Below are 25,051 nucleotides of genomic sequence, written 5' to 3'. Positions count from 1 at the left end.
CAATTACTTTTTTGCTTGATATAAATGTATAATGTGTAAATGATTTTTGCTTGGTATAAATGTAAATTAAAATGTCTTAAATCAGATGTTTAAAGACAACACAGTCCTCCTTTTATTGAAAGTAACTGTTTATTTGGTAGTTTTAAAATGTTAAAGCAAACATTCTCAGGACTCTGTCTTGGAGATGAAAGAAATAAAACTACTAAATTGCAGAGCAGTTTTAACTAGTCATTTTACACTTAACTGCAAAGGAATGTTTATCCACAGTGGCATAGTCTGTACCAGTGAGGGCAGTAAAGGATGGTGCCATGCTGATTTCCATGGCACAAAAAATCTCATAAAAATAATTAGAGATCTTTTGCATTTAAAATCCTTGCCTTACACTTTTAATTTTATTTTTAATCTTCTTTTTTTTTTTTTTTCCCAAACTGTGGGCCATGTACTTCTCCTTGGGGTAGAATGCTGGCTTACATTCCCTAAGCCTCCAACTCTTGAGATTGGTGTCATATCAAGGTCCTACTCCATTAAACTATTCTACATTAGATAGATTTGCCTGGGCTTTGGGAGACTCTTCCCTTTATTAAACACCAGCCTGCTCCCTCCTCATGGATGTTTTGATATGCTTTCCATTTTGGAACAGTTTGGCTCATAAAGCACGTGCCAGCTCTCTTCCCTCCCCTCTTTATTTCTAAAAAATTCACATGAAACATTCTCTAATATGCAGGAAGGATTATGTACAGTCACTCCACTGAAGTATGATGGGCTTTGGAGATTTTTACTGGTTTGACTCCCCCTTCATATTCTCCTGATTAGCACTCTTAATCAGTGCTCTCAAACTGTCCCTTCTCTTATTCCTCCACCTCTAAAAAAAAATCATCTTGTGAAATACCTACCAGGTACAGTTTGCCACTTGCTGTTGGTGTCACACCCATTGCAAGAGCCCAGAAACCTGGATTGTCAAACTGCTCTCTTAAACCTTCCAGTGTGGTTCTGGCTTTACAGCCTGGGTCGGTCTCAGTGTTAAGGGAACAGGTCTTTACCTCTACAGGACACTTCCCAGAGCTCTGAGATGGCTGGGAAGTGCTGCTAGGCTGAGAAACACACGTTTGTGGTGTGCTCTGGGGGTGCACAGTCTGAAAGGGAAGGAAAAGTGAGAAGGGCTAAGAGGCTTGGTGTGCTAAGCAGCCCTTTGGCTGCTGGTGATCTTCAGCACCATTCTTAAAGTAAAAATTTAATTTGCATCTTATATTTCAACTTGAAAAATTACGGGGTTTAGTAACAAACAGCTAAGAACCAGAAGTCTGGTTCTGAGAGATCAGTATTGTATCCCTAGTTCTGTCATAAGTTTAATTCTTGGCTGTGGGCAAGGTACTTAAGATATTTGCATCTTAGATTTCACTCTTGCAAATGTAAAAACAAAGTCCTTTGTGTTTGCATTTTTCCTGCTGCTATGATCTTGTATTAGTCCTAATCATTATTTCCAATAATGTATATATATGAATAATAGTACCTGCAGAAGCTGGATTTTATTGTGTCCAAATAATGCTTCTTTATCTCTTTCACAGCCCGAGTTCCTAAAAAAATCCTGAAATGCAAAGCAGTATCTCGGGAGTTAAACTTTTCCTCAGCAGAACAAATGGAAAAATTCCGTCTGGAACAGAAAGTTTATTTCAAAGGGCAGTGTCTAGAAGGTATGGATGTGCTCTGTGTGCTGCAGCACAGGGACTGACCCCAGAAGGGCAGGGATTAGAGTGACTAAAATGGGTTGAAATGTGGTGATTTTAATTTTTCAGAGTAGCACTGAAGCACACATCTTGTCAGGACTAATGGACCATGGTATTAAGGATAGCATTTCATAAGTGTATTAACACTTTGTTATGTAAGCAAAAAAGCTGGGTAATCATGCCTGAGGGCATAAATCCACCACAGGCTGCCTGAGGCAAGGAAACAGGTTATTTCAGAGTCAGCTATTACTGGAATTCCTGGGTCTTCTTCAGAGTGCCAGGATGGAGCCTCTGGTTTACCTGTGTTACAGCAGTGCCAGTGACCCCACAGCTGCACACCTGACCCCCCTCACTGCAGTGCTGCTCTTAATCTGGGCTGGAGGACGGGCAGATAGAATTGAGCTCCGTGTCTTTTGAGCAACCAGTTGCACACTTAACCTCAACTGGATCCCAGGGATATCTACAAGAGGAGGAGTGTGGTTTCCCGTTCCCATTTAGGTGTGTTGAAATTTTCACCGAATGCCAAGGAAGTGGTGTGACCTTATCAGTACCATCAGCTATTTTAGAGAGTATCTGCTCTAAGAGGAGGGGAGGGTTCAGTACAGTTTAAGCTGTACAAAGTAATTTAAATGTAAAATGTTGGCAGCTCAGCGGGACAGTTTAGGGAGTTTCCCAGCCTGCCAGGTGAAAAGCAAAAGGACCATTTGTGAATTTTCTTCTTTCAAATGCCTCTGGATCTTTTTTCTTTTCTTTTTTTTTTCTTTTTTACTTTGCAGAATGGTTCTTTGAATTTGGTTTTGTGATTCCTAACTCCACAAACACTTGGCAGTCCTTGATAGAAGCAGCACCTGAATCACAGATGATGCCAGCTAACGTTTTAACGTGAGTGCATTGGGCTTGCAGAATCTGAGAGCAGGGATAGCAAAAGCAGTGTGAGCATTTCCTTGGGAGCAATGGTGGGATGGAGGAGAGGGAACTGCTACCAACTCTGAATCACTTCACTACTCTTAGTTGTTGAGACATAAAAGGGCCAACCTCATTACTTTCCTTCCCATAGGTCCAATTTGCATTAATATAGCAATAAAGGTTTGGAGAAAGTGAAACTGATTCTTTAATAAAGTTGCTTAATTTTTTTGGAAGGTGAATTGTGAAAGGATTTTAAAATGTTTTACAACCCGTTACATCCAGGGGGAAAAAAAAATCAGATTTTTTGGCCATTTTTAAATCAGCTATAGATCACTGACTCTTGTCCAAGGTAGTTTTAGTTCAGGCAATATATCACCTGCTCTAGTGTTTGTTTCATCACTGTAACATTTTGCTGAGCTTTGTGTCTTTAATATTGGCTTATACATATTTAGTGTATGTGCATATATATACATTTATATACACTATGCATGGAGTTGTATCTGGGGCTAAAATTCCCTTAATAGGTAGGAATCAGTCATTTTACAGTCACCTGCAGGAAGATTCACACACACTGCTCACAAAATCTACTCCTGGCTCTGTGTGCACATGGGCTCCTGAGCAGGGCACTGATGCCTCGGATGTGTCACAGTAGCACGTGCTGGGCATTGCTCAGTGTGGGCAGCCAGGCTCCAGCTTTTGGGGATGATGGAAAAGGCTCCTGGAGGGAGGCTTTTGGGAAGGGTAACCATCTCCCTGCAGTGCTGGATGGGTGCTGGCAAGCACACAAGGAGTGCACTGCCAGAAAAAGAAGGGTTTGGGAACCCTGCTGCCAACAAGAGGCAGACAGGGAGCAGCCAGTCTCACTGCAAGGTCACTGTGTCCTCTGGAAGACCTTCCTCTCCAGCATTTTCCCTCTCATTCCCTGTCTGGAGCAAAGCCAGTCGCATAGAGAAGGCACCAGGATAGGAGCTACCGTCACTGATTCCCATTCACAGCACGTTTCAAAGAGAGAGTGGCTCAGAGGAGAGCACCAGTGTTCCAGTCGTGCTCCTGGCTCAGCCTGCTCAGAGCCTTGGAGGTGCTGCACACACCCTTGGCTCCCAGAGCTGGGCACTGTCAGTCAGTACAGGAGGAGCCAGATTTGGGAACCACAGTAAAGAAACAAAGACATCTGACAAGTTGATCTTGATCATCTCAGGAATTCAAGACGTTTTCAGGACTGGGAGTTAAGAGAAGCTAGTTTTCAAATGACCTTGAGGATTTTCCAATGTTCCATTTGTTCCCTGAAGTATGTCCACTTCTAGTGGGGAGCCCAGATCTCTCTCTCCTATTCATAGAGGTATCCTAGTCATTCTTGAGGCTTTTCAGTAGAACCCCCCAGCCCAAGGAAGTCGAAAGGGGAATCTGTGCCCCAAAGAAGTAATCATTTTACAGTTGCTGAGATTTAGACAGCCCCTCATTTTCTGATATTCCCAAAGACCTCATGTGTGTCTTGGTGCTTCCAAACCAGGAGAGAATGGAGATGTGATACTTGGTGCTAAACAAGGCACTCTGCATGAAGATTTCCTAGGATGACCGAGTATCAGATTGAGAACATTCCCTTACATTTTAGTTCAAGCATTGTCCACACCACAGCCAAACCTTACACTCTCAGCCCGTCCAGTGTTAAAGACACCAAGAGCCACAGTGGAGGTAGAATTCCTGCTTTGGTTTTCAAGATCCAGGTTTAGACATGGTCAGCTCACACTGCTTAGGTGTCCAGGTGTTGTAATGGTCCCAGAGTTCTTATTTTATGTACCAAAATCTCAAAAGCCAGCAAGTTAAATCCCCAGAGCTTCTGTCACACCCGAATCCATTTCCATTGCAGTTTGTATAAAATATGCTTGTGTCTTTGTATTTAAGCACTTCTTGAGGGAAATGACATGTTAAGTTGGTTGATGTAGCTTGCTCAGCACCAGAGGACAGAGAAGGAGAATAAAAAAAGAATTCCTCTTGGTTTCCACAATTCCTCCAGGAGACGGGCCTGAAGGTGCAGGGACTGCTAGTTTATTTTTAGCAATAGGAGTGAGCAGGAGTTTGCTGTCTGAGCACTCTGCAGCCTGAGCAGTGCCGTGCTCAGATGGGGGGAATATTCCACACAGGAATTTGTTTGGGAGATCACTCAGTCCTGACTGACCCTGACCAGGACAGTGCTCACTGTGCAGCTCCAAACCAGAGATCTTGTGGGGTGGTCAGGGTGTCAGTCCAGGCTTGTGAAAGTGCTGAGAGGAGCAACCACTGTCCATGCATCCTTCTAACAGCTCTTTTTCCTCCTTTCCTCCTGCAGTGGTAATGTTATTATAGAAACCAAATTCTATGATGACGATCTTCTCGTAAGCACTTCCAGAGTGAGACTTTTCTACGTTTGAGATGGGGCTTTTTGGAGCTGTTTTAGTTTTCCTCCATACAGTTCTTGGTGCAGAACCCCCCGACTATCCAGTGGAAGACACTCCTGTAGGCAGTGACCCTGGGGACCAGCTCAGCGTGGGTTGTGACCTTTGCCCATCAGTTATTTTGTTTTCTCCTCTGACAAGACCAGACCAAATCCTCAGAGACGGGGCCATCTGCTCAGCGATGCCCTCAGGAAGAGAGGCTGTCTCTGAACACAGGCAAATGATGGTCATGCAGAACCAATACTGTAAATTTATGTTAGTCTCATCCTTTCTACTTCTCTGGACCCTGGTATAATCTCCCATTTCCACTCATACCAAACTCTCAACGCTTTTCTTTTGGGGTTAACCTTTTCATTTTTCACATGTTGTAGATTTTTATCCTTTCGCTGGATTTCTGTGTAACTGGTCCACACATCCTCTTACCCCAAACTTGTAAAATAGACTGTGATATCACCTAATGTAATTAAAACAAATTTCTCAATTAAAACATTCCTACCGTCCAAAGAAGGGAAGAAATGTCAGTTTCGTGTGTTTTTCTTTCTGTTACAAAAATGTACCTCAGCAGGCACAAACTCCCGTCACTCAAGCCAGCAGCACAACAGGGCTTTCCACTTCCCTGCCCCTTCCACAACTCCCATCTCTGTTAAACTTCACTTCCTCCAACTGGCTACATCAGAAAGGTGTCCTGCCTTCCCTGACCAAGGCTTCTCCTTCACGTCCCTTCTGTCTGTTAATCCCTTGGGACCAATTGTCCCTTTGTCACTGGTTTCTCGAACAGCACTGCACACTTTTCTGCTTTTCCAAGTGCCTGGGGACACTTAAGCCTCTCTGGAAAACCCATGTTCCCCTGAGCTCACCTGCATCACTCCCGTGCTGGGCTGGGCTCCCTGGAGATCTGCTGGGGCTGCAGTTGCTGACGCCAACACTCCCCACGTGTGGAGACTTCCATGACACACTGCAGCACCTTTTCTGTGACAGATTTCTGCAGCTCTGCCGCCACTTTTCCCTGCTGTTTGTAATCAGCTTTAGCACATGGACATTATGGGAAGGGGCATCTCCAGCTTCTGCTTCTGAACATCACAGGCAGCTATGTAATCACTCGATGCCTTAGTCAGCCTGTCCTGTTGCTGGGCTTGAGATACTCAGAGCCACAAGGAAATGAAAGGCATCATTTCACATCGTGGATTCAGCCACTGGGTGTATGGAGTAGGGATACGGAGTAAATATTGTTTAGGGGGTTTGAAGTTGGACCATTAATCCCCATTAGCCACGGCAGCAACTTTCTCACCAGACCTCACTGATGGATCCCAGCCTGGGGCGCCCGCAGGGCAGAGTCTGTCAGCAGTGTGACCTGTCCTAGGGTCCTTCAAACAGAGACATCAACCAAAACTGCACCCAGCAGGAACAACACCCAGTGAGGGTGGGACCTCTGTCCAAGAGGAGACACGAAGGTATCCAAAAAGGAAAAATAAGAAAGGCTGAAGGTCTGGAGAGCAGGTGCCTTTCTGTTGTAGGGCAGACACTCCACTAGACCCACACAGGCGGTGTCCAGCAGAGGCAGAGCAGGCACCACCTCTGCCAAGCTCAGCTACAACCAAGGACTGACCCAGAGCACAGGGACAGACGCTCCCAGTGCGTCTGAGTCTGCCCTGGTGCCTTTTCTTCTAATGGCCAATGCTAACCTGGGCTGCATCCAAAGCAGCACAGCCAGCAGATCAAGGGAGATGATTTTCCCCCTCTACCCCACTCCCATGAGACCACACCTGGAGTGCTACATCCAGCCTTGGCATGGCAATACAGGAAAGACACGAACCCAATGGAGGAGGTCCAGAGAAGGCCACAAAAATGATCAGAGGGAAGGGTGCGCTTGCCAGTGAAGACAGGATGAGACAGCTGTGGTTGTTTAGCCTGGAGAAGGCTCCAGAAAGACCTTTTTGCAGCCTTCCAGTACTGGAAGGGGCCTGTAAAACATGGGAACAGACTTTTTAGTAAGGCCCGTAGCTATAGGACAACGGGTGATGACTTTAAACTCAAGGAGGGTCAATTTAGATTAGATATAACGAATTTTTTAGGGTGAGGGTGGTGAAACACTGGAACAGGTTGCCCAAATCAGGTCAGATCAGTGAATCGGCACCTGACCTGGTTGGAGATGTTCCTGTTAATGGCAGGGGGCTTGAAATAGGTGACCTTTAAAAGTCCTTTCCAACCCACATTGTTCTGTGAGACAAGCTGTGAGTTCCCACACCCACCTCACCTCCCCGGCGCTCCCTACGGGGCCGCTCACCTGGAGGCTCCGCGGGGTTTTAGGTGGCCACCGACAGGCGTGGCTGAGGCTCCGCCGGGTGAGCAGCCCTTGGAGAGGGCACCGGAGGGACGCGGGGCCTGAGACGGCCCGGGGGGACCTCCGGAGCCCCTTCCCTTCCATCCTCGCCCGCCGTGCCCGGACTGGCCCAGGTTGCCCAGCTGGCCCAGTCGGAGCTGGCGGGCCCCGCTAGGACGGGTCACTGCCGCCCTCCAGTGGCTCCTTGGGAAATAGCCGGGAGCAGCCACCCGCTCCTGGTCCTGAACAGCGTGTCCCAGAACCGCCCCAGTGCCGGCATCTGCCTCCCTGAAGAACCTGAAGAACCCTACGGCGGGGCCCTAGGGCAAGGGTGACACTGGGGACTGAGCAGCCACCGCCCAAAACCCAGGCAAAGGGCCCCGGCGTGCTCACAGCAGGAGCCCGTTCTTGGCCCAGGCAATGTGGGTTCCCTTCCCTGTGGGGCTGATGGAATTTGGGAGCCCTGGGAGAAGGGGCAGGAGACAGGGGCATGTCCCATGCCCAGGGCTCAAGCATGGCACAGTCAGATCTTGGCTCCCTTGCATGGGATCGCACAGGTGCCAGTGAAGGGAAAAGTGGGGTTGGAAAGTGGTGCAGGAGGTCGGGGTGCCTGTGTCACCACTGCCACCAACCATCCATGTCCCTGTGGCGGTTCTGGCTGCAACCTGAGGGCAGCCTCATGCCACTCTCTGTGCAAAGTTTGGGGGTGAGAAGTGAGTGCAAGGACCAACAAAGTGATTCCTCCTCTTATTTACCAAGTAAGTTCCCACCTGAAAGTTCACAGGCTCGGTATCTCTGGGCCACAAAGCTGCCCCCAGCCAATGCGCAGGGCTCTGCACAAGGGAAAAGCTCCGTGGTAGAAGAGAGGCAACTTTGGGAAGGATAGGACCTGGCTAGGCCCCTGAAGAAGCTCTCACTATGCTGGACCTTGCCCAAAGCTCAGCCACTCACCAAACTCCTGGCTCACCTGGAGCTGCTGCCTCCAGGCACCTGCTGGAGCCTTTGGCTTCGGGCAGGCCAAGCAGCACTGGGGAGAGGAACTGGCCGGGTTCAGCAGCCGCCACTGCGGGTGAATCCCAGCCGGCAGCCGGGGTGTTCTGGCCTCTATAGCTCCCACGGGGAGGAGGGCACCGGTGCCTCTCATCCATCAGCACACATGGGGCGTTTATTTCTGTGAGAGCCTCGAACGGAGCAAGGAACGTGCTCGGGAAGCTGCTCCTGCCAGCTGGAATGTCGCCACAGGGGACTCATCCTCAACCTCGGGAGGGCTGTGAGCCGCCGTGGCAGCCTTGGAAACCTGGTGGTGAGAGCAGAGCCTGGCACGCAGTCAGGGGCCACAGAGGCACATCGGGAAATGGAGAGAACTGTGCACAGCCTGGGGGGCTGGCACACAGAGATTTGGGGGGAAGCTCCATCCTCACTACCCTCCAGCCATGTCTTGGCCTGGGAGCACTCCAAGCTCTTCCCTACGTGTGTGTGTGCTGCCATGAGGGCGAGTGGAACAGGGCCGGCTCCTCCTCTCCTGGCAAGCACCAGGCTCTCACAGCCTCAGCGCCCTCCAGGCTGTCACCCACCCCGGCTGCTGCGGGAGACCTCAGCTGCCAAAAACACCGGGGCTGGCGCGTGCCCCAAATCTGCCCCGCCCGATAAGGCTCAGGCAGGGCGGCAGAGCCATCCTAATGTGGTTAATGAGCTGATTCATGAAAGTTGCTGCCGAACAAAAGACGCACAAACAGCCCAGGGCCACGTTATGTTCGGTGTCTGCTTTGCTACTCTTACCTTCCCGCAGGTGCCGGTGGCACGGGCCGGCACGGGCAGGGCGTGGTGACAGTGAGCAGAAGGTGGTGGCAAAGGGCAGCCTTTGGGGTCAGCAACATCTCGTTCCACCTCACCCAGTGCCGTCCAGTTCAGCAGCACTGGGAGGAAACAGGAGGTCTAGGAAGGTTTGAGTCCCTCTGCTCTTTTTTGGGGGACACAGATCCCACCCCTGGGTTGCCAAATCAGAGCAGGCAGAGCCCCAAGCAGGCACTCAACCAGCTGGACACAGGGATATCACTGCCAGGTGACTTGGGCACAGTTCCATCTCTCCCCAAGGACAGGAGGAGGGCAGCTGGAGCAAATACAGGATTCAAAGCACCCTTTTTTCAGTAAAAGGCGTCCAATTCCTCCTGCCCTAGGGAGCCTCTGGTCTCCAGCCCCTCAGTGCTACAGGACCCGGGTGCAATCGCTGTTGGGGCTCAGCAGCTGCCTCACCCCAGTGCAGGTCTGACATCCACATCCACAGCAGTACTCCACGAGCGGGGCCAGCCATCACCACGGCCCCTTTGGAAGAGCATTCCATTCTTATGACATCCATCTTTGTGCCAAAGTCCTTCCTGCACCACCTCCCCTGTACTAGAATCCTGCCTGCTCTCCCAGCACCTCAGTGCCAGGCAGGGTGCAGAGAGTGGCAGACACCCAGAAGGAATAACAAGCTGAGACAAGCAAGGGACATAGAGCAAGGGGATGAGAGGACAGTGTAACGGTGCTGGGGTCCTGGTGTCCCCCATGCCAGGCTGGAAAGGTCTGACATTGCCCCGAATGTGCAAAAGGGGAACAGTGATAAGTTGTGGGAAGGGATCACAATCTCACCAGGTATGGAAGATGGGCCCCAAGAAACTGCTGGGGATGCAGGAGGAAACCACTCGAGGGATGTGAAGACCCTGACGGTGAGGGACTGACAGAGCTGGAGCCACCTGGCTGAGAGAGAAGCAAGTGTTCCAAGGAGAGGGCAGAGGCCCAATTTCCACGGGAGGAGGTGGCAAAACGGGCAGCTGAGGCCAGATACATTTGGCTCAGGAACTGGGAACGTCTGCACCCCTTGATATTTCCCGGAATCCTTGCAGGAAATTCCCTGGCACAGAGCAGGAGCACGGGGGAGGTAGTTCCGGCTGCCCCGGGCCAGCAGCCACGCTGTGCCGCCTGTTCATCCCCATCACCACCAGCCTGCCTGGCTTTCCTGGCAGGTTGGCCTTGGCAGTACGACCCAGGACAGCCCCGGCCGGTCCCCACGGCGCTGCCGTGGCTGTCGGGGGCAGCGCGGGGCTTGCCCATCCCGCAGCACTAGATGGTGCTGCAAGACAGCGCTGCTGCCCGGGTTGCACGGCGCGGGGGCCGGCGAGCAGGACACTGCACCGGCAGAGCCACCGAGGGCCAGCTCGGGCTGTCCCCACCGCAGGCAGGCTGGCGGGTCACCCGGGATGAGACGTGCCACCAGCTGTGCCCCAGGAATGGCCTTGACTCTGGGCTGGACATGCTGTTCCTTGTGGCAGCCCGGAGCTGGGATGAGGTGTCTCAGCATCTCCACAGGCACCGACACCTCCGTGCCTCAGGGCTGCCTTCATCCCTCTCTCGACCACGTTCCTGCCGAGCTGGGGATGCACAAATCCCTGGAGCCCAGCAAACTGGCCAATGGGGCTACCCACGGCCAAACACAGTCCCCAGCCTTTGCTGGGGACCTGTCAGCTCTGAGGGGTGCCCATGGCCATCCCATGGAGCTGCACAGAGTGCAGGGAGCACCAGCTCTAGTCCCTGCTTGGGGACAGGTGTCCCATGCTCATCTCTTCCCATGGCAGAGTCCCACAGTCCTGCTCCTGCCTGCTGCTCACTTCTCCAGATGCTGCTCCACAGCTGCAGCCGTGTTCCACAGCCCATCCCAGGGATGGAGTTTTAGGCTGGGGGTGTCCCCAGGGAAGCAGCCCCCTCACACCTCCTGCCCTGAGCCCTGACCTAGGGGTGCTGCTTCCCAGTTCCTTGAGGGAGCAGGGCCAGGAGCCTGCTCTGCCTGCAGCAAAGGAGAGGAACCCAGGGAGATGCCCACAGGACCCAGGGTAGAGTGAGCTCTAGGACTCACATCCCCACCCAACACCCCGGCAGAGTCCCTTGCCTTCAGACCTCTCTCCGGGTAGGAAAGGACTCATGTAAAGATCCCATCCCTGTGGGCTCCTCAAGGGCAAATCAGGTTGTGCTTTCTCAAGCCCCAGCTGTTCCCCTTGCACTGTGTTTTCCTACAAAAGGAATGCAGGGTCCTCTCCAGGTCCACATCTGCTCTGAAGGACAGCACTGGATGCTTACTCTTAGGTCTCTTCCTGGCCCACACATAGCACAGCACCGTGGAGTGGCTTCTGAGCCCACCAACCCCTGCTTGCCCACTACCCCTCCCTCTGGGGCTCCCCAGTCAGCCATGAACAGGAGCCACAGCCCTCAGCAGGGTTTGCAAAGCTTACAGCCCTTCCTTCTGTTCTCCTGCTCTTCAGAGAGGATCAGCTCAGCCAGAAAACATGGAGCAGCCACAGGCACAAGGGTGGAGGATTCACAGGGTCTGCACAGGAGGAGCTCCTGGCACCCCAAACTCTGCTCCCTCTCCAAGGCACCCACCCCCAGAGGGGGAGAGGATTGAAGTGGTGGCCCCAAGAAAACCTGGCAGTGGAGGTAAACATCTAGCTGGGTTTCAGAGTTCAAGGACCAAGGACCTCCACTGGGCTGGGCATAGCCAGATCCCTCCAAATGCCAAGTCAGGGCCCAGGGACAGAGTTGCCCTGGCTCACTGAGGAGGACAGGCTGTGGGGACACAGCAGCCAGAGATGACATAGGAATGAGATGTCCCACATCAGCTCTTCAGCCTGGGCTGGTCTTTCCTGCCCACACCAGGCAGCTCTTGAGGCAATTGCACAAACATTCCTGAGCCATTTAGGAAGCATATACTTGTTGGGTTGAGCCATGACTGGCCAAGACCCTGGGCTTTCACAGCCCACTCCTGAGGGGTCTATTCCAATGGGATACCTCACATCCTGAGCCAGGTGGCAATTGCTCCACCACGGGAGTAGCTCTTCGTGTCTATTTTCAAGAGCAACCACTAAAAATTGCTTCTGTGCTTGTGAGCTTGAGGAATCATGCCTGGAAGGCAGTTTCACTCATCCAGTCTCTTAACTTGATGCCAATTTGCTCAGACACAAACTGCACCAGTAACCAACCCCAGTCTGTGTCTTGCTCGCGGTCCAAGCCCTGCATTCCCCACAAGCAGGTTCTCCACTGAGCCCCCAAGGTGCTCCAAATTTCATGAAGGTTGTCAAGATGCAACAAGAAGTTTTGGATGAGGCTAACCAAAAGCTACAGCTGGTGCAGCACAACTAACCCACTGTGGGCAGGTCAGGAATGGAGGCAGCTGTGCTGGCCCAGGCCCAGTCCAGTTGTCCAGGGCATGGGCTCAGCCCCACTGGTTCTGCTGGCTGTGACCTCTGGCAGTTCAGCTCCACTGGAGTGATGTGCATCAGGCGAACCACATGGGAGTTGCTCTCCATCCACCTGGTTGTTGAGCTGCACAAAGATGGCTTCAAGTGAGGCCTAGACATGGCAGAATCCTTGGGAAGGGCTGCCCTTGGTTTAAGTGGCCACTGGAGCACATTGGCACAGCCTGAGTCTCTCCTGGCGCAAACGAGGCTCTCCTGATGCTCCCTCCTGCAGCTCTCCCGATATTCATGTGGGAGCTACCCCACCCATCTTCAGAGGTCAGCAGCCAGCCAGCACACTTCAGGACAGCTTCATCTAGTCGCCTCCACAGTCTCCAAGACCAGTGTGATCAGCAGCTCAAGCAGGATTCGAATCCCTCACGACATGCGGTGTCTGCAGGCGAGGGGTGGCACTGGCAGTTCTGCTCTGCAGGTCACAGCTGAACGTGTGACCTGACACAGCTCTGGGTGCAGGCCCCAGCACCACTCTGTGCCTAAAGGCACACAATAGGCTATATGCTTGTCACCTTCCATCCTGTGGCATCAGCCTCACAGAGCCTGGAGGTCAGAGCTGGGACCATCTCCATCTGGGCAGGTGGGATTCTCCAGGTCCCAGTGGGCAGACCCTGGCACAAGGCCGACTCCTCAGGGAGACTTTCTCCAAGATCTTCACAGGCACCTTCAGCTGGCACGACTGCTGTAAGCCTTCTCCTGCTGGGGGGGACCTGCTGCTCCTCGTCCCTGTCCCCAGACATTACCCAGGTGAGCAGTCCCTCTAGCATTTTGGATTCACTTGGCCCCTGTGGCACTGGGCACCAAAAAAGCACCATGCTCCACCTACATCCTGCCAGGACCCTGCAGGTGGGAGCCTTTCCCAAGGGAAGCACCTTCCAAAGGACCACAACTCCTCCATCCTGGGATCACCCCTTCTGCTGGTACAGCCCAACAGCTGAAGGGCCTTTATAGCTCCTGGCAGGGTGTGGCCGCCCCTGATTGGCTGGGACAGATGGAAGGCAGCAGCTTCTGATTGGCTCAACGCAGTCCTCCTCGTACTGTGATTGGTGGGCTGCTGCTGCAAGGGGTGAGGCAGCAGCAGAGACAAGTGGCAGCACGTGGTTGGCTGTAGGGAAGGGTCAGGTGGCAGCACATGATTGGTCAGACCAGAGTGCTGCTTGGAGGTGATTGGTGGAGGCAGGAAGGGCCAGGTGGCAGCATGGGATTGGCTGGGGCGCCACATGGGGATTGTCTGGGGCCAGGATGCCTGCACTGGGCTGTGCCCCAGTCCTGGCACTGGTGACACCAGAGCACCCCCAGGGTCATGGGGTGGCAGGGGCAGCCAGAGCCACTGGAAAGGAGCCACGAGAGGGTAGAGAGGAGGTGCAGAAACACCAGGGATGTGGGGCCAAGGAAGTGGGGTTTGCCCTCTCTATCACCCATGGCGTGGCTGTGGGGGCTCAGGGCAACAGGAAGGAGACCAAGAGCTGTGGGGCTGGGGGTCCCTCTGACCTGCCCACACACCCCTGGCTGCTCCATGCCCTACCTATCATTAGTATGCCTACCTGGGAGGCTGGGGGCAGCCTCCAGTTCTACCCCACACCAAAATGGACCCTATGACCCAAACCACCAGGTTTGGGAAGGACAAGTCCTTCTCTGTAATGGGGACAGTAAGGCCACTGCTCCCCCAAAATCTCCACACTCTGGGCCCTCACCAGCCTTGTGAGTGCAGGGTCCCCACAGTTCAGGGACACCTGGAGGACCTCTTGTCTACACAGCTGCAGAAGCTTATTTGAATATTTTGCCTTGCAAATCTACAAGTACCAGCTTGAGTCTTGCACCGTTGGCACCCATCCCATCAGATCCCATCCCATCATGATGCAGGAGCCACGCATGGAGCAGCTGTGGTGAGGACTCGAGGATGTTTGCCACTCCCATGTCACAGCCCGTGGGAGGACCGGATAACCAAACCTAGTGCTGCCTCCAGCCCTGCCACAAGCTCCCCTCACCCAGGCAGGGCTAGATGAGGCCTGCACATCGAGGCAGCAAATCTGGTAAGCTATTAGCCAGCACCACGATTCATTGGATAACTAAAGTGCCAAGTACAGAGTAAGTGACCTGGCTGTTCCTGGGGATGAGGGGCTGTGACCCTCCCAGCCAGTGCATTGGTTCCTGTTCTAAAAAAAAAAAAAAAAAAAAAAAAGGTAAAATACCAATCATCTCCCAGCATCTGAACACTGACTGCTGGGATTTCACCATGAGAGGAGGAAACCAGACCATCTGGTGAGGCTTTGGCATAGCCTGGATCAGCAGGGCACGGGGACTCCCTAGAGCCAGGGAGAGGGTTTGGGAGTACAGATACAAAGCAGGTTCTTGCAAACTCCACACACCTGGCAGAGCAGGCTGAGCTTTTCCAAGCTCCAAAATCCTGGAGGAAGGAGGAAAAATGAGTTGCAGGAAGGTTAGGAGCAAAGCAGCAGAGGCTCAGGCTCTTTGGTTTGTTAGAGCACACAGATAAACCCGAATCTGGTTCCCCAGGGTCCCACCACCAAACCTTGGAACTTGGCACACCGGAAATTGCTGGGTGACCAGTGCAGGCTGGAGCATGGCCCCAGGACCTGTTCTGGCTGAATCCAATCCTGTTGACACTGACTCCTGCCCCACTGCCAGCAATGTTCAAACAAGCCCCAAGGGAGGGCAGGCATTTACACAGCCTGAGCTCTCCCCACCCCACAACCTGGGGTCAATCACCTGCAGCAGATACTGCAAGGAAGGATTTTGGGGATGGGTTTTTCTCATCCCCACTACACAAGCCAAATAATCCCCAACAAATTTGGCTGCAGTCAGAGAATTGCTGAGCAAATCATACCCAGCTGTTCCACACTCCCTGTCCATGTTTCCCAGTCTAACCCACCCCTACCTCTTGCCAAGGTCAGCCAGAACATGCAGGATCATGCAGAGGCCATGCTGGGGACAGTGGTGCAGCTCTCCACAGGAATATAGCCATGGAAAGACACTGCCTCCCCTACCCCCACAGCAACAGGGAACAGCACAGCCCCAGACCCTTTCCATCAACACCCTGCACCCCTCTACCCCTCTCTCTCTTCCCAGCCCAAGTCCAAAGCAAAGAAAGAAAGGAGATAAAGAAGGGAAGAAAGAAATAAAAAACTAAAACAAATTAAAACTAAAACAAAAAGCAGCAGTTGGGAGGCAGCCTTGTTAGGACAACTCAGCAAAATAAAATTCCGGTTTATTGTTGGACAACATTATTGTTTCACACATACATCAAACAGGCCAAAAAAAAAAAAAAAGAAAAAAATAAAAATAAACAGCAACTTCATAGACAGAAAAAAAAAAGAAAACCTTTTTATCTTTGGCCTTGCCACCTCATACAAACCACGATCTATGGTACAGCTAAAGTACATACACAAAAAAAGTTACTGGAATGCTCAGAATAAGATTGTAATTTTTTTTTTTTTTTTGCATTTTTGTCTTTTTTTAATTTTTTTTTTACAAGGTTTTGTTTTATTCTCCTTTGAGATAATGGTTTGGGCCTGGTCACACCACAAGTAAAGTCAGAGATAGGTAACAAGAGAGATATACACTTCAAAGCCCCCCTTTTGGTCAATCCGAGATCACTTAAAAATGGCGGACCTCCTAACAATATGTACAAAAATATAAAATGTAAATAAAAAATACAAACAAATTCTCCTTTAAAGTACTTTTAAGAAAGAAAGCAGGGCCTTGAAGTTTTGGTGCTTGGGGGGAGGGGGTGTGTGGGGGAAGGGGGGTTTTTCTCTCCCCGCTAACGGGCGAATCATTTCCATGTTCGTTGAGTGGCAGCGCCGCGCCGGGGGGCGGGGACGGGGTTCACTCTACTTGGTGAGGATGACCACGGCGGAGGGGGGAGGAAGGGGGTGTGTGTGGGAAAGGGGGCTGCAACGGGAGTCCCAAGGGGGGACTCAAGGGTGAAGAGGACACGCTGGCCTTTTTTGTTGGTTTGTTTTCCTCCTTATTTAAAAAAAAAATAATAATAATTTGCTGCCTAGTCATCTTCATCGGTTTTCTGCTTCTTGGGATCGACGTCGTCATCCTGGGGGGAAAGCAAAGCCGTCAGGAGAGGGGATGGGGAGTGGGTGGGGCTGCTGCGGGCAGGCAAGAGTCACCCCAAGGCAGGGAGTGAGGCAGGGGAGTTTCATGTCCCTCTCCTGCCTTAGGGACAAGGTCTGAGCACCACAGGTGTTTCCCCCCACCTCAGGCAAAATCCTCTTTTCTCAGAGAGCCTCTGGGTGCCCCCACCCAAGCCTGCCATGAGCATTCCAGGCCTCCCCAGCCCAGGCCAGGGCTCCACCGGGCAGAAGCAGACACCTCCCCTAACCAGGCCAATGTATAAGCAGAACTGAGCTGTGTCCCTGGAGAGACACGAGGAACACACAGGAACAGCATCCCAGCCCCAGAGCTAAGCCCAGCCCAGCCCAGCCCTCCTGACACCCTTCCCCCCTCCCAAGCCCTCTGGGGACATGTGTGGCTCTGAGGGGTTGCCTACTCCTCCTACCTCATCATCCTCAGCTGCCCGTTTGCCTGTGGCTCCCTCAGCTTCGTCGTCGTCATCACCGTCCTCTTCCTCACCTGCATGGAATACAAAGAGAGGAAATGTGAGACCCTCTGGGAGAGTTCCAGTAACATACACCTCCCCTCTGGGTTTAATCCTGGCTCACCCCACACTGCAATGCCATGTCCCCATCTCCCCAGGTGGCACAGACCCTGCTCAGGACAACAGGTGACAGAGGACACAGTGGCTTTCTGAATGACCTGATCCACTAAAGGGAAAATAAGGACTGGCAGCCTCATGTCTGGTACATACTGCATTTGTAACACAGATAGTGAGACGGCAAAACCACCATCTACCATGAGTGCCGAAATCATGGCAAAACTGGGTGAAAAAAAGAGAGGAAAAAACTCTTTCTAGTGTCTGTTCTGCCTAACCACTTCAGATTACTTCTGCTTCCCTTCGCAGCTATTAGTCCATCTTTAATGAGTTAAGAGAGCCAGAACGCATTAGTTCTGAGTCAGAACACTTTCTAATTATCAGAACGGCAAACAAATGCTTCCAACTTATCTTACAGCCAGCCAGGAGGATGAGCAGTGAGCTCTGGGCTTTGACCCACTTTGAGCTCAAATAGGCCAGTGGATCAGAACGACTGAGTCAATCACCTTCGGCCAGTTTTGGGGGCTCAGGGGCAAGCCCAGAGGCAGAACAGCTTCTCAGCTGTTGAGACAAGTCTCTTGTGTAACAGGAGACCCTACTAAAACTTAGAGAGTTAAGGCCAGTAAGCTGGCTTTAAATCACTGCCACGAGCCACACGTATGGACAGCCAGGGGGATTAAGGTCAGCCCATCCTCCCCTCCCTTCTCCTCTCCTGACATGTACCCAGCTGCGGTGTGGCCCATGTAGTGGGAAGGGCCAAGATTAGCTCCCAGTGATGGATCAACACCCTGGCAGCCATCACATGCACTAGGCTGGCCAGCAGGTCAGGTGACAGTGCCAAGCTGATTGGGAGCATTTTTAGTTCTTTGAGCTGCTTTAAGCAAAGCAAATAATGAGATGGGGTGGAGAGATGCGAGAGGAAAATATACCCTCAAGCTCTCCTCTGCTGTCAAACCCCGGGAGTTTGGCTGCAAGTCTTGGCTAAAAAAGCTGATGCAAGCTGGACTTGCTGCCTTTAAATCTCTCTCCTGCAGTGCTCAGGTGCAGCTTCTCAGGCAGGGATCGCCCGAGGGCAGCAAGCATGGAGGGCAGACAGAGCAGAGCCCGTGCCAGCGGTCAGAGCCTGTGCCGGATCCCCACAAGGCATCAGCGTCTCCAGGCACCGCGTGCCAAATCGTGCCTATGCTCCGTGAGCTGGGAAGAGCAGGGCTGGCACTGCGGGACCAAAGCTCCCTGGGTTTGTCACAGCAGTATCCAAGCAACACTTCCACCCCACACATGCGCCTGCAGCACACGCATCCTCCCTGCTCCTGCCCGAGAGGAGCGGGGAGAGCCAAGTATTCCCCACCTCATCCAGCCTGAAGTAGGGTTGGGGGGGTGAATGTGTCCAGGACAGAACACAGCGGTGCTGCATCTGTCCCCAAGGGTTAAAACCACAAGTTAAAGAGGGACACAATTCCCAGTTTTTCCTAGTGAACCAATTCCTACTGAAGGGCACAGCAGGCTGCTGAGAGTGCTACCCCAAAGGAGGTGCCTTTTCCAGCTTACTCTCTGAATAAGCACTGGTTTAATGGTCATTAAATTTTCAGCCCCGTTCCCATCACCCAAAACTAGCCATCAGGTTAGTAGGTCAGCACGTAAACCAAAAATTCACAGGGGATTAACCTAGTAACAGATAATCAGGGGCCCCGAGTTCATCTCAGCATAACAAGAAAGGTTTTCTCTCAGCCTTAACAAACGATAAAAATAAACAATGTTATTCATCCAAGTAGATGTTGGGGAAAAAATAATAGCAGGGAGGGTGAGAAGTGATTCGGCAAATCACTGCTGCCAAAACCCACTTCCAGTCTGGGTCAGGTCAGGAAGCAGCAGAGGGCAGGGAGACAGGGGACACTGCAGCCATAGAAGATTTAAAGCAAGCGTAACTACTCCAGCTGGAGGAGCAGGTAAGAGCCACAGGTTCCTCTGCTTGTTTCCACATGGCATCCAGGCTGGGAAAGAGGGCTGCATGAGACTCTCAGCTGCTCCATGAACAAGGGTAGTGACACGCCCTCTGTGCCTGGGCCAAGGCACGGCCACCCAGGGCTGTCCATGCCCCACTGGCCAGCACTGGTATCTGCAGCAGCGCTGTGCTCGCAGGAGTCAAGGGCAGATTTTACTACTCGCACGGAAGGGCTAATGCGCTTATTCAGCGCCGCGGTACGGTGCCGTCTGGCCAGAGGGAGGGAGGAAGGAATCTGCCCTCAACCTGCTGGAAGAGATTCAAGGCTGACTTCACTCCCAGCAGCGGTGGCTCAAGGCAAGCAAGGAAGGAGTGACCTGGCTGTTGGGAGCTCTCTGCCCACAGCCGCGAGGGGGAGATGCTGCTCTCTGCTCGCCTCCGCTTCCCGGGAGCCTGCTGTCCAGAGCAGGACATTGCTATGGGATGGGGAAACAAATAAAGTTACCATCACCCTCTTCCTCCTCGTCCTCTTCTTCGCCACCTTCCTCCTCCTCTTCGTCTACTTCGTTGTCAGCCTCCTGCTCTCCGTTTTCCTCATTCTCCTTGGCAAGACAAAACATCACTTAAAAAAATGCACTGGGGAAGGGAGAAGGTGGAAGAGACATGTAGCACAAGTGCGTGCTCCCACCTTTCCTGCTGAAAGCAAAGCACCAGCCCAGAGGAGCCCTGGATGCACACCCTGCTTTCTGCCTGCCTCCACACAACCCAGACAGCCCCAGCATGAAGGATCAAGCCTGTGGTAACTTGGCCTGCAACTTTGAGACAAAGCCTGCAATGGCTCTCGTGACACATTGAAATGTGGCACAGTGATTTCCCCTCAGCATGTTAAAAGAGAAAACCAACCAGTTTACTTGTACACGATGTATTTCCCAGCTCAACTGGTTGTAACATTGTAAATCCTAGTGGGTTTTAAATTTTTTTTTTTCCTCTTTATCCCTGCCTAGGGAAGAGGTGGTACTGGACAACCTCACACAGCTGTCAGGGAGGGAATCCAAGCCCAGCCCTTCTCTTCTGCACACACACGAATGGCCCACAGGCTGAGAGTGTCTGTGTAACTTGAAGTACCAAAGGCTGCAGGGCTCAGGGCTGCCATTTACAGGGGGTCCCCTCTCAACAGTGCTAGGGACAAACTTGCAGAAAAAGCAGGAAGATTGGAAAACAAAAAGGCATTGGTGTACAGACTGCCTCTCCCAGCAGATTGCAGCCATACTCACAGCGTTGCCGTTGGCTGGTGCGTCTCTGCCATTTTCTGTTTCTTCAACAACTTCCTTCTTCTCTTTTAGATCCTGGAAGGAGCAGAAAAGCAGAGAAGTCACCCCGATTCCAGGTGTCTGGGTCAGAGAAGCTGCAGATCAGGTGTGAAAAACACAGTCTGAGAGCGAGAGCAGGAGCTGGTTTCTCTTCACACAGATTTGTTCTGTGATTTGGTCGCCACGTTCTGGCTCCTCCTTGGGAACGGGAAAACATGGGGGCGAATCTCAATCCAAGTCAGCCTTGCCAGAGCAGCCATCTAAAAAAGAGACTGCTCTGTTTCACCTCTGAGCTCTCAAACAGACAGAGCTGGCCGCCTGCATATATGCTCAACAGCAGCAGAGCTGGCTGATTGCCCATCTTAGCACAGTCCACACAAGCTCCTGCAATGCCATGGAGAGCCGGCAGCCCCGACCAAAGGATGGGCTCTGCCGCTCTGGGGCTGCGGGCATCTACGGCTGCTCAGCACCTTCACAGCAGAAACAAATCCCAGGGACTCATTAGCAGAGGCAGTGGTCTCTGCCCTGCCTGGGGAAAATCATACAGCAAATATTACACGCCTGGTCTTCCTTGCAGCAGCAGAGAGGAGGCTCCAGCATCCAGCTCGCAGCTTAAAGTGTAACAGGATGGGGTGGGGGAAGAAGTCTATTTTTACACTGCTCCAAGAGCAGTGCCTGGCTAGTTCAGTTCAAGCCTCCACTGCGAGCAGAGCAGGAGCTTGTGTGTTTTTGCTATTGATCACTGTCAAAATGTCATGCCAAGTCGCTCAGCAAACAGGCTGAAAGGATCCAACTTTATGTTCCCGCATTAAGAACGCTTGGATTTAACACTGGCATCTCTGCTTGCATCCTCCTCCCCTTCTGTTCTTCCATCAGCTGGAGCGAGATCCTTCAGCACAGTGAGCTCTACCCTAGCCAAGGAAAGCAGGGAGGCCCTTCCCCAGGGCCAGCAGCACAGCCACAGCCGGCTTCGGCAGCGACCACGAGGTGTTTAAAAGTTGCTGGGAGCTCCTGCTCCACTGCGGTGGCTTCTCCCCCACCCGCCCTTTGCAGCTGCCGCCGCCCACAGACAGCGGGCACTTTCACTCCTGGGAGCCACGGCCACGGCAGGGAAGAGCATGGCCCCTGGCCCTGCTAGTGTCATCACTGCTCCCTTCTGGGAGGGTTTCTACCACCCTGCAGACTGCTCAGGGCAGGCAGCACAGGCATTTTAGACCACCAGGTTACTTAAACAGACAAATGCTGTTTCCAGAGGCACCCACAGGCTGCCAGTGCACTGAGGAAAGACTTTCTCAGGAAGAAAGCTTTGAGGGGACAACATCTGTTGATCGAACCTCACCTAAGCAAACCAATACGGGAGTGTGGAGTAAAACAAACACGCAAGCTCCCTCCCTTCTTTCACTGCTCACACACAAATCCCAGGCTGCCTCCTCCACTGGCCAGCTCCACCACAGTTTTACACTGTCAGTGGCTTCTACTGCCCTGTTCCCTGGAGACTGATCACAACCGTTTGGCCTCTCGTGCATCACTGGGCTACAGCTGCTGCATCACACCAGGCACACAGGCATGAGGGCGACAAAGCAGTTCCCAAGACAAACACAGAGCAAGTCAAGCAGTCAGAATTTCCATCTCTCACTGTGCCCAACAGCTCTTTTTAAAACGAGTTGTTCATAAACTGCAAGCAATTCTCCCAGTGAAGGAATAACTAACTCTTGGGCATTTTAGCTGGACAGATCTCCAGTCCTGACCTTTCCTGCATTGCTGAAAATGCTCTCAGTTTAACCACCATCAGGATGCCAGGTCATGAAGTTTCTGGTAGTAACAGGTTGCAGAGAGCATCACAGTGTCTCCCTTTTCCAGTCCAACACAAACAGATGTGCACAGGAGCATCCAGACCAAGGGCCGGTGCAGCAGCAGGGCTTCTCTGGCGCCAAGACTAGGACACAGCCTCTAATTATAGGTGTGTCTGGGCTGTTTGTCTATGGAATGAATAGCAGTGGCGTAGAGTCACATACCACCGGGCCGGAAAGCTCTACCTTCTCCCTGGCCCTGCTCGCGGCAGGATCCCGGTGGGAAGCGAAGGAAATCAGGACCTGGGGACAAGAGAGGCGCCGCCGCAGCCCGCGCCTCCCGCCGGCAGGGGGCTCACCCGCGCCGCCATGCGCGCGGCCGCCATTCAAACCGCGCGCCACTCTTCGCGCCCCGCTGATTGGCCGGCGGCCAGCGCGGCGCCCCGCAGGCTGCCGGGAGCTGTAGTCCTGGCGGGGGCGGCGAGGCGGACTCCGGCTCCCAAGCCCGCACGTGGTGGGCGCCCCGCGGCACCGGCCGGGGGCGGCGCCCGGGTGGGGCGGGAACCCCATCCCCCCCCATCCCCGCCTCCCGGGAGCGTTCCGGACGGCGAGGCGGGACGAGGGCGAACGGCCCCGGTGCCTCCGCACTTCTCGGGAGTGTGGGGGGGGTCACCTTGCCGCCGTGCGCGCCTCCGCCCGCCCTGCAGCGCGGACCCTCGTCCGCTCCCAGGAGGGTGAGCCAGAGACGAGGCCCCTTCCCGCACACGGTAAAGGGCAGGGGAAGGTTAACGGCAAACTTGGCCCCGTTCCCCCGGGAAAGGATGGGGATCGACCCGCCTCTCCGCTTCCCGGCAGCGGGAGAGCCGGAGGCGGCGGGAACCAAGCCGCGGCCCCGGAACGGAGGCAGGGCAGGCAGGATGGGGGCATGGCTGCGGGAGCGGGAAACAGAAGTGAAATCGAAATCTGCCAAAACCGGTGTTTTGTTGGTTGTTTTTTTATAAACCCTCCTCCCTGACGGATTTTTTTTTTTTTTTTTTTCTCCTCCAGCCGCGGGAGCGGCGCGGCCCGGGGCCGGCCGGGGCGCAGGGTGAGGAGGCCGCCGGGCACGTCCCCCGCCGTCTTCCCACGCACTGGCCCGGGTCGGATCCCCTCGCAACTTTTCCGGCCTTGGCCCCGAGCTCGACGGGGCGCACCGGGGCCGCTCGGGGAGCGCAGTCCCCCCGAGGGACGCTCCGCCGCGGCTCGCAGACAAAGGCGTGCGCCGGGAGCCGCAGCGGGAACTCCCCGGAGAGCTTCTCCCGGCTGGTACCGGCGCTCCCCAACCGCTTCCCATCACCTCCAGCAGCGACTCGCAAAGTTATCCCGCTGCAAGGAGCTCGGGCCAAGGCCGGAGCCCTCAGCCTCGCCGCCCCAGCACACTAGGTCATCTCCCACTGTCGGGGTGCTCCCATCGGGGTAGCTCCAAAAATAACAAAAGCCCTCCCGGGACAGCTCCAGAGGCAACCCCTACCCCCCCCTCACCTCCGAGGGTAACTCCGAAATGGTAACCCCCAATTCGGGATCGTACCTAAACCGCAAATGCGCCGCCCCCCCCCCCCCCTCCTTCCGGGGGGCAACGCCGAAAAAACAACTGCCCCCCCCACACACTCCGGGGGTAACACCGACACATTAGACGCCCCTCCCGCATCAACTGGGTGCAACTCCGAAATAGCAACCACCCGCCCACCCTGCTTTTCGGCAGCAACTCCACAACAGACACTGCCCCCCCCACCCCTCCGGAGCGTGTTCCGGAGCGCTTCCCCCCACACCCCCCCGCAGGGACGGGGCCGAGCGGGACACAAGTTTGACGGGGCTGTCAAGCTCCCGCACCGCGGATTGAATGAGCGAGCGCTGCCGGGTGCCGAGGCACTGCCGTGCGTGTACCCCCCCACGGCTCCCCGAGCACCTCCGCAGCGGGACGGCCAGCTGCTGTCCCCAGGAAAGGCGGGAGGGAGCGGGACGCGGAGCGGCGGGGCTCGGCACCACCGGCAAAGGCGGCGAGCACGTTTCCCGCACACTGTAGACAAAGGAACGGCGCTGGCAGCCCCGCACAGCGAGCGCGGCGGCGCCGGCTCCGCACCGCGACGCCCCGCCAACTTCAACGCGAAGGACAGAGGGGGAAGGGGGAGAAAGGAGGGGGCGGGACGGGCAGGGGGAAAAAAAATCGATTAAAAAAAACAAAAAAGGAAAAAAAAAAAAAAAACCAGAAATCGCTCGGAAAAAAAAAATTAAAACAGAGGAGAAAAAAGCCGTGGAGCAGGGCGCGAGGTGGCGGGTCGCTCACCTTGGCGGAGATCTCAGCGCTGGTGTCCACGGCCGCGTCGGACATGGCGGGGGCGTGCGGGGCTGTGTCGCGCGGGGCTGCGGCGGCGCGGGCGGGCGGGCAGAACAATGCCAAGATGGCTTTGCGCGAGCCAGTGGGAACTCACGCGGCGCCGCCGGCCCTCTTATAGAGCCGGGGGGCGGCGCGCGCGCTGCCCCGCGCCGCGCCCCATTGGCCGCGCGCGCCGCGGCCGCCGGGCGCCCATTGGCCGCGGCGCAAACAATGGGGCACGGCCGCTTAAAGGAGCCGGCGAGCGCCGCCACTGCGGCGATGAGTTGGGCCCGGTCTCAGTGTGG

General features: G+C 53.9%; 2 protein-coding genes across 4 annotated transcripts in view; one reads left to right on the top strand and one right to left on the bottom strand.

Annotated features, from left to right (window-relative positions):
* The window catches only part of PDE6D (phosphodiesterase 6D), a 33,135-nt gene extending 27,557 nt beyond the window's left edge, over positions 1-5,578 (top strand). For all 3 annotated transcript variants that reach the window (XM_014871621.2, XM_088170455.1, XM_088170456.1), the window contains 3 exons: positions 1,566-1,691; positions 2,501-2,606; positions 4,957-5,578. In XM_014871621.2, the coding sequence (XP_014727107.1) occupies positions 1,566-1,691; positions 2,501-2,606; positions 4,957-5,038 (314 nt within the window). In that variant the 3' untranslated portion in view covers positions 5,039-5,578. The remainder of the gene's footprint in view (positions 1-1,565; positions 1,692-2,500; positions 2,607-4,956) is intronic.
* A 10,281-nt stretch (positions 5,579-15,859) lies between these two features.
* On the bottom strand, positions 15,860-24,842 carry PTMA (prothymosin alpha). The gene is made up of 5 exons (XM_014871625.2): positions 24,717-24,842; positions 20,568-20,639; positions 19,799-19,892; positions 17,199-17,272; positions 15,860-16,736 (listed from the first exon to the last, which is right to left on the bottom strand). Exons 1-5 carry the CDS (start codon positions 24,759-24,761, stop codon positions 16,689-16,691), a joined length of 333 nt encoding a protein of 110 aa, XP_014727111.1. The 5' UTR covers positions 24,762-24,842; the 3' UTR covers positions 15,860-16,688.
* Positions 24,843-25,051: the final 209 nt, after the last annotated feature.

This window comes from Sturnus vulgaris, chromosome 10 (genome assembly GCF_052056855.1).
Source record: "Sturnus vulgaris isolate bStuVul1 chromosome 10, bStuVul1.hap1, whole genome shotgun sequence".
NCBI classification, from domain to species: domain Eukaryota; kingdom Metazoa; phylum Chordata; class Aves; order Passeriformes; family Sturnidae; genus Sturnus; species Sturnus vulgaris.
Note: the sequence above shows the minus strand (reverse complement) of the source record. Positions and strands in the feature narration are given on the sequence as shown.

Bases quoted from the DNA above. Each gene is read 5' to 3' on its own strand.
- PTMA (XM_014871625.2), bottom strand. From the start codon at position 24,761: ATGTCCGACGCGGCCGTGGACACCAGCGCTGAGATCTCCGCCAAG. The intron at 19,893-20,567 runs GTGAGTATGGCT...CTTGCCAAGGAG, and splicing joins CACCAGCCAACGGCAACGCT to AATGAGGAAAACGGAGAGCA. The intron at 16,737-17,198 runs GTAGGAGGAGTA...CTTTCCCCCCAG, and splicing joins GGGCAGCTGAGGATGATGAG to GATGACGACGTCGATCCCAA.